The sequence below is a fragment of the Phalaenopsis equestris genome, unplaced genomic scaffold (genome assembly GCF_001263595.1).
Source record: "Phalaenopsis equestris unplaced genomic scaffold, ASM126359v1 Scaffold000096, whole genome shotgun sequence".
Taxonomy (NCBI): Eukaryota; Viridiplantae; Streptophyta; class Magnoliopsida; order Asparagales; family Orchidaceae; genus Phalaenopsis; species Phalaenopsis equestris.
Window position 1 is genome coordinate 762,151 of NW_018164538.1, and position 13,918 is coordinate 776,068.

The 13,918-nt window shown below is 30.9% G+C and overlaps 1 protein-coding gene across 1 annotated transcript in view; it reads right to left on the minus strand.

The window, feature by feature from the left end:
• LOC110020405 (serine/threonine-protein kinase STY46-like) overlaps positions 1 to 13,918 on the minus strand; it is an 80,615-nt gene that overhangs the window by 1,339 nt on the left and 65,358 nt on the right. The window contains exons 10-16 of the mRNA XM_020718492.1: positions 13,553 to 13,725; positions 13,351 to 13,458; positions 10,262 to 10,335; positions 9,931 to 10,106; positions 8,198 to 8,293; positions 6,179 to 6,259; positions 6,003 to 6,056 (exon numbers count right to left, since the gene is read on the minus strand). Of these exons, the coding sequence (XP_020574151.1) occupies positions 6,003 to 6,056; positions 6,179 to 6,259; positions 8,198 to 8,293; positions 9,931 to 10,106; positions 10,262 to 10,335; positions 13,351 to 13,458; positions 13,553 to 13,725 (762 nt within the window). The remainder of the gene's footprint in view (positions 1 to 6,002; positions 6,057 to 6,178; positions 6,260 to 8,197; positions 8,294 to 9,930; positions 10,107 to 10,261; positions 10,336 to 13,350; positions 13,459 to 13,552; positions 13,726 to 13,918) is intronic.

The following is a 13,918-nucleotide window of genomic DNA, read 5'->3' on the forward strand; positions in this document are numbered from 1 at the left end:
TTGTTTCTTTTGGTTCAGCTTCATTATTAAGACTGTAGGAGAAACTCTGCTGTTGTTAATAAAAGGAAAAGGGGGAGAAGAAAGAGGAGGTTGGAGGCATGGTTTGATAATAATGGAGATTGATTTACATTATAGCATGTACATCCATGCCTATTTATGACTCCCCCTGACGCCAACGTTCGCATCCTTTCATCAACACACCGAAGACAAACATCATATCATTCGGCATGTAATTTTATTATTTTTTATTTTTCTTTTTTGAGTTTTATGAGATAATGGATTCAGGGAGGCTTAATATTCTTTTGGTCGGGATGGAAGCAATGATCGTTGAAGTGAGCTTGCCGTTTATCGTACGGTCCTCACTTATATTTTCATGTGATAAAGAGAAGCTTTGAAGTGTGCGTGATCAAGAAGAAGAATTTCCATTAACTTTCTCCGCCAAGAGAATAGCGAAAAAATAATAATAAACAACTTTGGCGTAATTGGAGGAGGACTCTTGACTGCATCTCATTAACTTGTTCCAAGAGTTTAGTTTTAACTGGGTCGTCAGTCATCTAATGATCGCAACAAGTCATTTGATAACTAGGGTTGAAAATGAATGATCTGAGCTAAGCTGGAGGCTATGGCCTGGGTGAGCTCGAGCTCATTTTTGAAGTCTTTAAACATATCTGATTGGTTAGTCAAATAATTATAAATAAGCTCTAATCAAGCTGAGTTATATATAGCTCATCAATTATTTATTTATTTATTTTTATTTTTTTGGGCAACCCTAAAAGGCAAATGTTGTTTTTCATTTTTTTTTTCTTTGCTTTGTTTTTCAAGCAACTATCATTCAGATTAGAGCTTCTGTTTTCTTTCTAGTGTCTATAATATTACAATACAGGAAGAAACATTTTGCAACCAAGTTTCTTAGTATGAATGCTATATAAAAAAAAATTACTCTTTAAAAAAATATATATAAATATAATAGCGGCAACAAATTTAAGAAAATCAATTTCCCCATAACAGTTTTTTAACTATAAAATTATATTTACAAACAAGTAGTAGAGGATAACATGGAGGAGAGTACAAATAATATAACAAAAATAAATAAATAATATTTTTAATGTTAAATTCTTTTTAAGATGCACATTTGTTGCAAGAGAAAGATAAACATTCTAGAATATTTAATTCTGGACTCTCGGGAAAAACTCGCCGTCGGCGCCCAAGATCAAATCTCCATATTTTGGTCCTTTTTGCTCCAAATTCGCTCCTTTATGCATCTTTTTTCTCCAATGACCATAATTCAACATAACTGCAACAAAACATCAAAAATACCTTTCCTTAAAGTGCAATATCATCAAAATCAGTGTAAAATAGGTATGAAAATCTCAACATATTTTCCTTTGGTCAATAGAGGCTTAAGACGATTATGTTTATCTCAATGAAGCTATGTTGAGAAAGTGCTAGATAGGTTTGAGATGAGCAAAGCAAAGCTTGTGAGCACTCGATTGGAAAATCATTTTAAGCTTTCTTCAGAACAGTGTCCGAAGATAGATAGGGAAATCGAAGACATAGAAAATGTTCCATATGTCAGTGCAGTTGGTTGCTTGATGTATGCAATGGTATATACTCGCTCTGATTTGGCTCATGTTGTTAGTAAAGTCCGCAAATACATGTCTAAACCTGGAAGGCGACATTGCAAAGTAGTCAAGTAAAATTTTAGGTATTTGAAGTGTATTGTAGGACATGAAATTATTTTTGGCAGTCAGTAGAATGATCCTTCAGTTGTGGGGTATGTGGATTCAAACTATGTAGGTGATTTAGATAACAGAAGGTCAACAACTGGGTTTGTGTTTACTCTTGGTGGAGGGCCTATATGTTGGAAATCAACAGTTTAATCTATTGTGACATTATCTACAACTGAAGCTGAGTACATGGTTGTAGTTGAAGCTGCTAAAGAAGCCTTATGGCTTACCGGGCTAGTAAAGGAACTGAGTGTTGAGCAAGGTGGAGTTCAATTGCATTGTGATAGCCAAAGTGTTATTTATTTGGCTTAGAACCAGGTGTACATTGCGAGAACTAAGCATATTGATGTCAGATATCACAAGATCAAAGAATTAATTGTTTCTGGTGAGATTCTGTTACAGAAGGTTCATACTAATAAGAATGTAGCTGATATGTTAACCAAGCCAGTTACTATCAACAAGTTCTTGCATTGCTTGAACTTGTTGAATATTTACAGTTGCTAGAAAAGCATGGTGGGCCAACCCACTTTGTTATTTGAGAAACTTTCAGGTATCTTTCTCTTAAAAGGCTAGATATTCGCCAAAGTACAAATTTGTTAGGTATGACTCATATACCAGATAAGAGGCAGATGTTGGAGCGGAACGGAGCGAGTCAGCGGAGCAGAGCAGAAACATCTATCCAATCGGGGGAGTTTCGTTATGTGGGTTGGAGGTGTGAGGGCAACGCCCCCACGTTACGGTATATGAGTAATTTTGTAATTACATATTATACGTCAATGCTATATATATATATATATATATATATATATATATATATGATGTATTGTAACCCTAAGGGTATCTTGTACTTTTTCTAAATTGAAAGAAAAGTCGCCGCTCTGCTCCTGAGGACGTAGGCATCTTTATCGAACCTCATTAAACCTTTGTGTTTCTTTCTGGATTTGCGTAGATTCTTGTGTTTTCTTTGTCCTAAAATTCTCAACAGGTTGGTTGTCTCTAATTTAGATTAGACTTCTAGGATGATACTTGGGGATTTTTTATGATAAGAGTTGAGATTAAACAACACATTAATCAGAAGGATAAATATCACAAATCGTAAGCACTTAAAAAAATAGAAAAGCTCCAAGAAAAAGAAATTAGAGAGGTTTATGAACTATTGTTTGTTTTGGAAGTTCAAAATAGGAATGTGGTGAGGGGTTGTAGTGGACAGATAATTGAAAGATATTTTTTGAGGTTAATATTATAAACAAGTGGCTGATTTTACCAAGTTAATATTAACTGCTCTTCTCTCCCATTCTAATCTTTTATTATAACTGGTATTACATATATTTTTCTCATCTTTTTCTCTAGAACATTATAGGATAGATCTTTGTTCTATCCTTTTATTTTAGAGTTTTTGTTCTCTTTTTCTTCAGCTATTGCTGGCTGATTCTAAGAGATTTCGTTTTTCCTTTTTGTTGATTTAATCTTTTGATTTGCAGGTTTTTGGTTTATGTGTATTGGTCTTCCTTTATTGGAGGTGCGGTTTTTGTTAGTGGTTGATATTTAATGAGAGCTTCAAATACTTTGTTTGATGTTAACCTTTTTTTGGCATAGTTATTAGGTGAAGGGATGATTCACCCTTAGTAACTTTGCCATTCTAAGGAGATCTATTTCTGGCATTCTTCTTGTAAATAAATTTAGACGAAAACTTGATTTCAACCATTTATCTGGAAGGTTTTATACTAAAATTATATTTTTGTAGAATCTAGTTAGAGTTAATCTGTGATGTTTTGGGTTTGGCTGAGCTTTATTAATTTATTCACTTTTCTTTCTTTTCTTATTTCATTTTGCTATGGGTATTTTAGTAGCTTTTTTGTTGTCTATAGTTTTGTCATTTCTCGATTACTTTTGTTGTTATTCTCTTATTTTTAGGTTATCCTTGCACTTAGGATGGTTACTGCTACTGCACCTTTTTGCCTACTTATTCAAGATTGTTGCTGCAGGGGAAGTTCAGGTTGTTGATTGTTCGATGCTGAGGATGTTAGTTCAAGTTGCACTTGTTATCTTATTGTTCATGACAATTGTTTTTATTGTCTGCTGTTGTATTGTTGTTATTTTTATATTTCTTTCTTTTCTTTTAGTTTTTTTTTTATGCATGTTTGCTTGTAATATATTTTTTAGGCTATCCTTGCACTTAGGATGGTTGCTGCTACTGCAACTTATTGCCTACTTCAAGATTGTTGCTGCAAGGGAAGTTCAGGTTGTTGATTGTTCGATGTTGAGGATGTTAGTTCAAGTTGTATTTGTTATCCTAACGTTCAAGACTATTGTTTTTATTGTCTGCTGTTGTATTGTTGTTATTTTTATATTTCTATCTTTTCTTTTAGTTTTTTTTAGTCATGTTTGCTTGTAACATATTTTTTAGGTTATCCTTGCACTTAGGATGGTTACTGCTACGCACCTTATTGCCTACCTCTTCAAGATTGTTGCTGCAAGGGAAGTTCAAGTTGTTGATTGTTCGATGCTGAGGATGTTAGTTCAAGTTGCACTTGTTATCTTATTGTTCATGACAATTGTTTTTATTGTCTGCTGTTGTATTTTTGTTATTTTTATATTTCTTTCTTTTCTTTTAGTTTTTTTTTTAGGCATGTTCGCTTGTAATATATTTTTTAGGTTATCCTTGCATTTAGGATGGTTGCTGCTACTGCAACTTATTGCCTACTTCAAGATTGTTGCTGCAAGGGAAGTTCAGGTTGTTGATTGTTCGATGTTGAGGATGTTAGTTCAAGTTGCATTTGTTATCCTAACGTTCAAGACTATTGTTTTTATTGTCTGCTGTTGTATTGTTGTTATTTTTATATTTCTATCTTTTCTTTTAGTTTTTTTTTAGTCATGTTTGCTTGTAATATATTTTTTAGGTTATCCTTGCACTTAGGATAGTTACTGCTACGCACCTTATTGCCTACTTCTTCAAGATTGTTGCTGCAAGGGAAGTTCAGGTTGTTGATTGTTCGATGCTGAGGATGTTAGTTCAAGTTGCACTTGTTATCTTATCGATCAAGACTGTTGTTTTTATTGTTTGCTATTGCATTGTTGTTATTTTTATATTTCTCTCTTTTCTTTTAGTTTTTTTTTAGTCATGTTTTCTTGTAATATGTTTTTGTTTTAATAAATCTTCCCGACATGTTTATCAGTGTTTACAACTCTCAAAGTAGATGAGAAGATGATAAAAAAAACAGATGATTTATTAAAATAGTGATTGAGAAATAGTGTAATTATTGATGGAACTTAAATGGACTTATAGATTATAATAGATTAAGTGATGAGAGAATTTGAGAATGACATAAAAGTGGATAAAAATATGATGGAATAGAGAATGTCTGCTTCAAGAAATGTTTCGATGATTAAGTTTCGCCCAAAAAAGGATATGCTGAGACATTTTCTATGCCAAGACCAATATAATTTATTTATGCCCTAAAGATCCACCACAAAAATAATTTTTTATTAAAGTTTATAAAATAAAAATGTATATATATATATATATATATAATTTTTATTGACCTTGAGGATACAACATCAATTACCATTAGGATTGATTGGTGCACATATAAAAAAAAAAGCGAAAAAACTAGCTAGAAGTTGAGAAAGATACGTGTGAAGATTGCCTAGCATTTAAGTAATTGCAGAATGACCAAATAGTTATAAATCATTATAAAATTATGTCAACAATCAAATTAGCTTTTCATATTTTTGCATATGTTTAAGAGATGTTTAACAAGAGAATTTGAAGTGCCATAGTGCACTGGGTTGGTCGATAATATGCTCTAATTAATGAGACTTCTATAGATGCAAGTAAAAGGTTTGAGCAATACATGAATCTCTGAGAAGAGAATATATGATACAGAATTGTAGTGGCTTAAAATTGACAATTACAAGCCCATACTGCTAGAAGGTCAAGTACTGCCTAATTATAGTAACTTTAAATATCCTAGTTTTATTATATAAAAGAAGAATATAAACGATAAAATAAATAAGAATATCCTAGTTTTATTAAAATTTAGGCTAGCTGTAAGACACTATTAGTTAGGTTGAAAAATATAAATAAGAATGTTAAGATAAATACGTGGCAAAGATAAAAATATTGATTAAAAAATCAAACATATGAAAGGGATTATTGGAGCATAGACTGAATATAAGATAACATGTGCAATGAAAGGTGGCAAAACACCTATAAGATGAGTAGGTAAATTACTAAAGAGTGGGACAAAAAAGATGAATAAAAAAGACGCCTACTTTTTGCACCACACCAACTGCAGCTTGAAGTGGCGTCAAGTACTCATATGGAAGCTGCAAAAAAAAATTGCAACAATAAATTAAAGCATTTGATGCAAAAGACAGAGAGAGACAAGAAATTCTGGATATGTAAGTACAAGAATTTTAATGAAAAAGTATTCATGTGCATGGATTACCTTCCCTGTTAGAAGCTCCCAGATCATTATAGCAAAACTAAATACATCGGCCTTGTGATCATAAGGAAGGTGTTCTATGACCTTCAATTATAAACCATACTTCGTAAGAAAATGGAGGAATATTAAACCTAGCAAATCAAAGTAATCTTTAAAAAAATGGTAAATAATCAACACTGCTGCTGAAGATAATTGCTAAACTAACTGGATAAAATAAGAGAAACATTGAAAAATGATTTAAATATCATTACAATAACAGAGTTGGTTATTTTCCATATTTTAGAGCTAACTTTTTAAGGTATAGATGACATTCAAAGGTAAGATGATTGTTAGACTAATAATTATTAGAGTAAAAAATGAGAACATGATATGCAATTTTAATTGAAGTAGAATGAGTAATTATTAATCAATATTAACAGAAAAGATATCTAAATATAATAGTCTGAAGTATATTTATATCAACCATTAAAAAAGACGGGGACATAAATGAGAGCATCACCTTTAAATTTGAAGTTGACTGGTAAAAAATGGACAAGTGCCTTGAGGTATACCATGAGAGAGATAATATCATGAAATATAACTAGTGATTAATTTATATGGATTCAGGTTGAGAAAACAAAAGCCATTGATCACAAGTTTTAAAAGAGGAAGTTAAAATAAATGTGTAATAAAAAAAATAATAAAACGTGATAAATGATTAAATTAAATAATTGAAATTAAGAAAGTTAAAAAATAAATTTATGTATTCAGCGTACATAGAAGTATGCAAAATGAAGGGCAAAAAGATTAAGGAAATGGGCACGCGTAATGTAGCATATTAGAAGTTTGTAAAAACACATGTCAAGCCTAACATTAAAAAAAAAGAGAGGCATTACATAGATACCACGCAATTCTTATATATTTTTTGTTCAAACACACAATTCTTATCTATTTGCACATCCAACACCTAAATTTTCATATTTAAACATGCATAACACTCAACCTTTGATATTATATAAAAAATACCACTATCTCTAACTTTTTCAAGCATATGTTTATGATATCATAGTATTATAATATCAAAATAAATGAAGATTAACTGAATGACCATAGATGAATTATCTCTTTATTTTAGTGACGTTATTATATTTTATTAGTTCAAGTATTGATTTAATTGTATCGTGCGACCTACCTTTGTTCCATACAATAATTATCGAAAAGAAAAACAATACAACTAAAAACTCTGACACAGTTATTAATTGATTTCAATCAACTTATTAATTATTGAACATAATATCGATACCATGTTGACCTCTAAGAAATTAAATGATTAATTAAAAATTAGACATGGATAAATTATAAACAAATAATACATACAAAACAAACATAATTATTTAGCAAGAGCTGTTCAGTTTGCTCCAAAATGGGCATAAAATGATGGACTGTAGGCAAATTATTTTATGAGCATTTGGCTATCTATAGAACTGTTTCAATTAACAAGAAATCATAGTTATGTTTACCTACCTCACAAAGACCATCAATCATTAGCCTTGTCCCTACTAGGCAGATTCAACATTACCAATCCTCATTTTCCATTCACTCCTATCCATTCATTCTTATTAAATGTTGGATGACGCGTAAATTTTTTTGTGAAACGTTTGTCTATGCTAATGTTGACCTACACCTTACAAATTCTATCACATCCATCTCATAAACACATCTTATTGGCTCATTTACAGATTTTATTGGTGTATCTTCCACTCATAAATATATATACAATAGTAATTCTGAGGAGATTTTATTTTTAACAATAGGAAGTGGTGATAGAGTGACAATCCAAAATTCTTCTCAGAATTTGATTTAATTCACTAAGACCATTAAAAGTAAATCCGACCAATTTACCTGCATTTTATTTGCAGTTCTTTTATTAGAAATCAAACACTTCGCAACCAACTCAACTGCTTCAAATATCAATTGCAGTTCAGAAGTAACATTCCCCTAAAATTTAGTGCAACAGCTAAGCTAAGAATTCAAGAGAAATACCTCTGGAGCCATCCACCGATATGTTCCTGTTTCTGCAGTCATAACACCAGACTGGGCTTTAACTCGTGCAACACCAAAATCTGCAACTTTAACAACCTGTTTGACAAAGGATTGTTGGAAAATAAAATCTAAGCACATTAGGGGGAAGCATACGGGAAAGAAGGCATATTAAAATTGTGCATTTTCTATCATCCAATAACAGATATAAAAGTTGTTTAGAAGTTACAATCCCAAATGCACATGCCTTGGAACTTGCCTCGGCCTACCGACAAAAAAATTTTTAATTAAAAATTAATAAACATAGCATTTTTCTGAAAAAAAAAAATCTATAAAAAATTATTTTGATTAATAACAAAAAAATTTTTAATTAAAAATTAATAAACATTAGCATTTTTATGAAAAAAAAATCTATAAAAAATTATTTTGATTAATAATATAAATGCATTAGTATTATAAAAGCATAACATTATTTTTATGAACTCTAAATTTGCAATAATCAAAACTTAAGAGTAAAAAGAAAAATTGGGCATCAGTTGATTTAGAAAAGGCCACTAAATTATAACTCTAGGATTTGCTTGATAAAATGGAGATTTTAAAATAAAGAATGCCACAATATAATAAGATCACAGATAAAACAATATATAATAGGGAAGGTAGTAAAAAAGCGCTATAAGATTTAATTTATGCTAAAAATGTGGAGATAAATCTCTCATCAACCTTGATTGCAAAGTTGAAACCTACCATATAGATTTGTTTCATGTGTTTTTCATACATTTGAACTCTAATTGATATCTACAAGTATCTAATAAAATCCACTTAACCTCAACAAGTTTGTTATCTAGCATCTAGTATTATAAAAGGAAATGATTACATGGAGTTGAGGGGCATCACTAATACTTCCCTTTCTCCACAAATTGTATAGACGGAGATAGAGAAGGTGGACAGTGGATTGATCGAAAGCTGGTACTCATTCTAGTTGATGTCATGTATATGGATTTCTCTGTTGAGTGGTTGGCAACTAGCACTGAAGGGTTGAAACCGATAGTAGAAAATCAGAGACCGTAAAAAAAAAAGAACTGGTGATTGCCAAAAGGGACTCATGACTAACAAGATGTTTCAACAAAAGCGGGAACATATTTTGTTCTATTTCCAATGGACATAATCAGTGGAGGGGCTATGCTAAGGTTTAGAGAGGGATTAAAAAAAAAAAGAGAAATATATTCATGTGATAAATATGAGGAAAATATTTAATGCTAAATATTTGAATTCTATTTATCCTTGAACTTGTGGGAATTTATCTCTCTGTCGGAACTTTGACATAAGTAGAACTCACTGAACCATGTAAACTCTCCTGAGATCTTTTCTTGATGCTCTCTTCGCAGATTATTTTTCCCATTTGTGCAATCATCATTTGTCTCGAAAGCATGAGTATTTGGACTTAGAAGGGTGCAAAAAAAACTCTATCCTTTTTAAAAGAAGAACCTTTAATACTAAATTTAAACTTGTGTAATAAGCAAAAAGAATATTGTGTTATTGCAGCAAATCTGGAAAGATCAAACAATGCTTATTTAAACAAGCTTAAAACATATTAACAGAAATTCGAAGTATATAACATACAATATGATCCTAGGATGGTCACATGTTCAAGTGCATCAACAACAATGTCATTAACAAAACGAGAATAACAGCAGCATCCTTAGTAATATTAGTAATATTAAGAAGAGAGCAATAACCTCATTTTCATCCATTAAAATATTGGCAGTCTTCAGGTCCCTGTGTATGATATCATTTTGGTGCAAATAGCACATTCCCTTGCAAACATCAATTGCCACTCTAAGCAGAGTTGGAAGCTTGAAGGATCCTTTCTGCTTATGAAGAAAGTCATATATACTACCTCCAGACATGAATTCTGAAAGGAACAAAAAAGGCAAGGGGGGGAAAAAATTAAATTGTTAGCTAACACATTCAAACAATCACAATAAAACATAAACTACTACTAAAGGTATGACAAAATTTTTATAGTGAAACGCACTATATCTGCCAAGTTCATGCAGAATCTTTTACCTGTAACAATGAACAAGCTATGTGGTTGCGTACATGCACCAATAAATTGAACAACATTTTTGTGGCGAATCTTTCTGCATACACATAATAGAGGTTTTTAATAGAATCATAGAAAAATCAATGTGGGGTGAAGGAAAAATATTTGGAAAAATTTGCATATAAAAAAGACGTTTTAAGATTACAATCGTATTCATTTACTTAATAATTTTGATAACCCAATTAAGTCACAAAATCTTGCTTCTTTTCTAGTTTTCTAGATGAATTAATTCATAGGATTGCAATTCTTTGTAAAACTTTAGTGAATTTTGATCCCCCTGAAAAAATCAATCATAAAGCATACTTACACTATTTTGATTATACATTATACTCTTTGCAGAAATTAATAATTAAAATTATAAAGCTTCCATTTTCATTGGAAATAAGGAACGAAAGGATTGGCACAACTTCAAGGTAAATCATGCATGGTAAAGTTTGACAAAGCTTGTCAACATTTCTTGGGTTGAAATGGAGGCATTGGAAGTAAGGACCAAGAGTATTGGCACTACTTTGTGATAATTTATCTTTTCTCATTATGATGAATTTATCTAAGAATATACATTCTTTTCATATTTCTATAGTTCAAATGCTTATACATGCTTTGTGTTGTACTATGCAACTTATCAATGTCTGTTGAAGTGCATGCAAAATGAATAATATATATGAATATTTACATGAGCGTGTTATGGAGCCAACCCTATATGATATTAGTTAGAGATACTTGTACCTGCACTATGATTGTTGTCTTCCTAATAAGTTTGGACAAGGTTATAGTACCGACAAAGATCATGTGATGGATGTGTGTCAGCTAGTGATTCACCTTAAAAAATATGTTGATATTCTATGCTTCGCTGCATATTCATGCTTATGATATGGTGTGCTAAGTGGACTGATGTATTGTTCATGACTCTGACAATTATGAAAATTTTATGGCAATGATTAACAACAATGAAAAATCGATTTCAACAATTTCTTCACAAATTATCTAGCATGTATATTGCTCTAATTTCCTTTGAGTTGTAGTTTGAAACTAATATATATATATAAGAATAATTAAATGATGTGAATACAAGTGAATGAAATGATTAATATAGTATGCTTCCATGTGCCTGATTGACTAATGGAGTTTATCCCCTTATAATATTAGCTGAAGATGCTAAGATAATCATGCACATAACTGCTAAAAAATATTGATATTAATGCATTTTAATTGAAATAAATTTAGAAGATACTCCAATGATGGATCTATATATATAAAAATGATATAGATATAAATGATGTAGTACAATATAATGAAAGTTGAGAACCTTTTTGAATTATCATATTTAAATAATAAACTATCAAATGATTCTACACAGATTTACCGTATTTTGACTAGTATGCATATTATTATTATTATTTTCATTACGTTATTGTAACATGAAAATATGAGCATTCATTGTCATGTTAATAGCTCAATGACTCGCATATTTTAAACCAATATTGTCAAGTTTAAATCTTGAATTAGAAAATGAGTGAAAGAAGAGAATGTTTATAAATAATGTGGATGAATATAAAGAAAAGTAAACCATTATAATTGTTTTATTTTCATTAATTTATTTCTTCCATTAGTTTGGTTCACTAAACCATTATTAAGTACAGAAATTGACATACACAACACCCAATTCTTAGCATTTACCTATCTCACACCCAAACTCTCACTTTTACAAAAATGAGCACCCTACCTATGTATGAAAATGTGGCTTTCACTGTTGGGTGTCGTAAAAAGGATAAGTTTAGAGTTTGGGCCTGAGATAGGTAAATGTAGAAGAATTGGGTGTTGTGTATGTAAATTCCCCTATTAAGTAACAATAAAAAATGAAAATTTAATATTCACAGTTAGATCATTTGTTATCATCTTGGTAACTCCAAGCCCCGGGACTAGGTTGTGACAAATATATATATAGGTATGCATGTAAGATTATGAAGTAGATGGATGACAAAAGATATATTGGCACATGTGAAGCCTTTTAATATGTAAGCACACAACATTAAAACTTTAAATTGTTTTGTTTGATAGTGAACAAATATATATATAGGTATGCATATAAGATTATGAAGTAGATGGATGATAAAAGATATATTGGCACATGTGAGGCCTTTTAATATGTAAGCATGCAACATTAAAACTTTAAATTGTTTTGTTTGATAGTGTCAACATATGAGTGATTAGTTTTATATAATGTTGATAATATCTAAAAAGAAATTAAATTATAAATCAAACAACCATACATCTAAATGTGGACATATGTGCAAAATTCTACGACTTACAATTTTCTTAAATGAAAGATTTCAAGTTTGTATCTCTATACTTCCGATGATGCCTTCAAAGGTTATACATTATTATTAATTGATTTATGAAAAGCAAGCGATGTGATGCGATTAAAAGTCAAGAAATGCATGTCATTGTTCTGTTATGAATTACGTAAATTTTGATAATGATAAATAAGATGTGTAAGTATTTCATTCCTTTCAATTGCGGCCATCTATACCTACCAAGCCACTCTGTGCCTCAGGCCAGGTCATAGCAATCCTTCCCTTTCCATCTAAAAAAAATTATACATATTCTTTAATATTAATGATGACATTTTAAACCTTCAGTAGAAAATGAAGCAGACAGAACAAAGATAGAACATTAATTTTATGTATAGAAAATAGAAAACCATACGAACGAAAACAATAAAAATGATACAAGAATTGATGCTTCTGAGAATCTATGGATTTTACATATTTGGGCAACTGAAAAAAGATCCGGAGAGCTTAGAATGAATAAAAGCATCACCCTAAATTAGTTTTAAAATGTTAATGCTCCATGGTGTATGCCCAAAAAAAAATCATTAGAGATCAATAAAGTTAAAATCAACACGATCGGGGTAAATTCTAATTGCATGAAAAAGATTAATATTTGTGTGCCATGTTATTTGGTAGCAGATGAATCGTTTCATTTTACAGAGATAACATGAATATGTAAGGCACCAAACACCACTTCATATATGAAAGTAATTGTTGCAAACCTCATAATATAGACTTCCTGTGCAAATTCACGCTGCATATCCACATTAACATGCTCGGGCTTAAAGACTTTAATAGCAACTTCTTGACTACAATATGTGCCTCGGTATCTGAAAACGAAAACAACAGGGACACGTTGACTTTAACATAAACAAGTATAACCATGCCAGGATATATATAGCTTTGAATTACTAGCAGACTTACAAATTACATTGAGACCCAGATGCCAATTGATTTTGAAATTTTAGAAGTCTAGTATCAATCTCCCAAACATCAGTCCCATCAGTCGGAATTTTGACATTGTCCTGAAAACCTTTCTTTGACTGCAAATTTTCGTTTTTGGGTGGCCACTGCCTAGGCGGCATGCAAGCTTCTTTCTACAAATAATAATAACGAGTTATTCATATATTCCGTAGAAGTCATTGAAATAAAAGAATACCATCAGCAGTATAATAGGATGACAGACATTTTACAAAGAAGCAAATACTTAGTGTGGCAGTGAAACAGAATACCAGTAATAGGGACAGCCATAATTTCTAGTTAATCCAGAATTGCATAAATGATTAAATT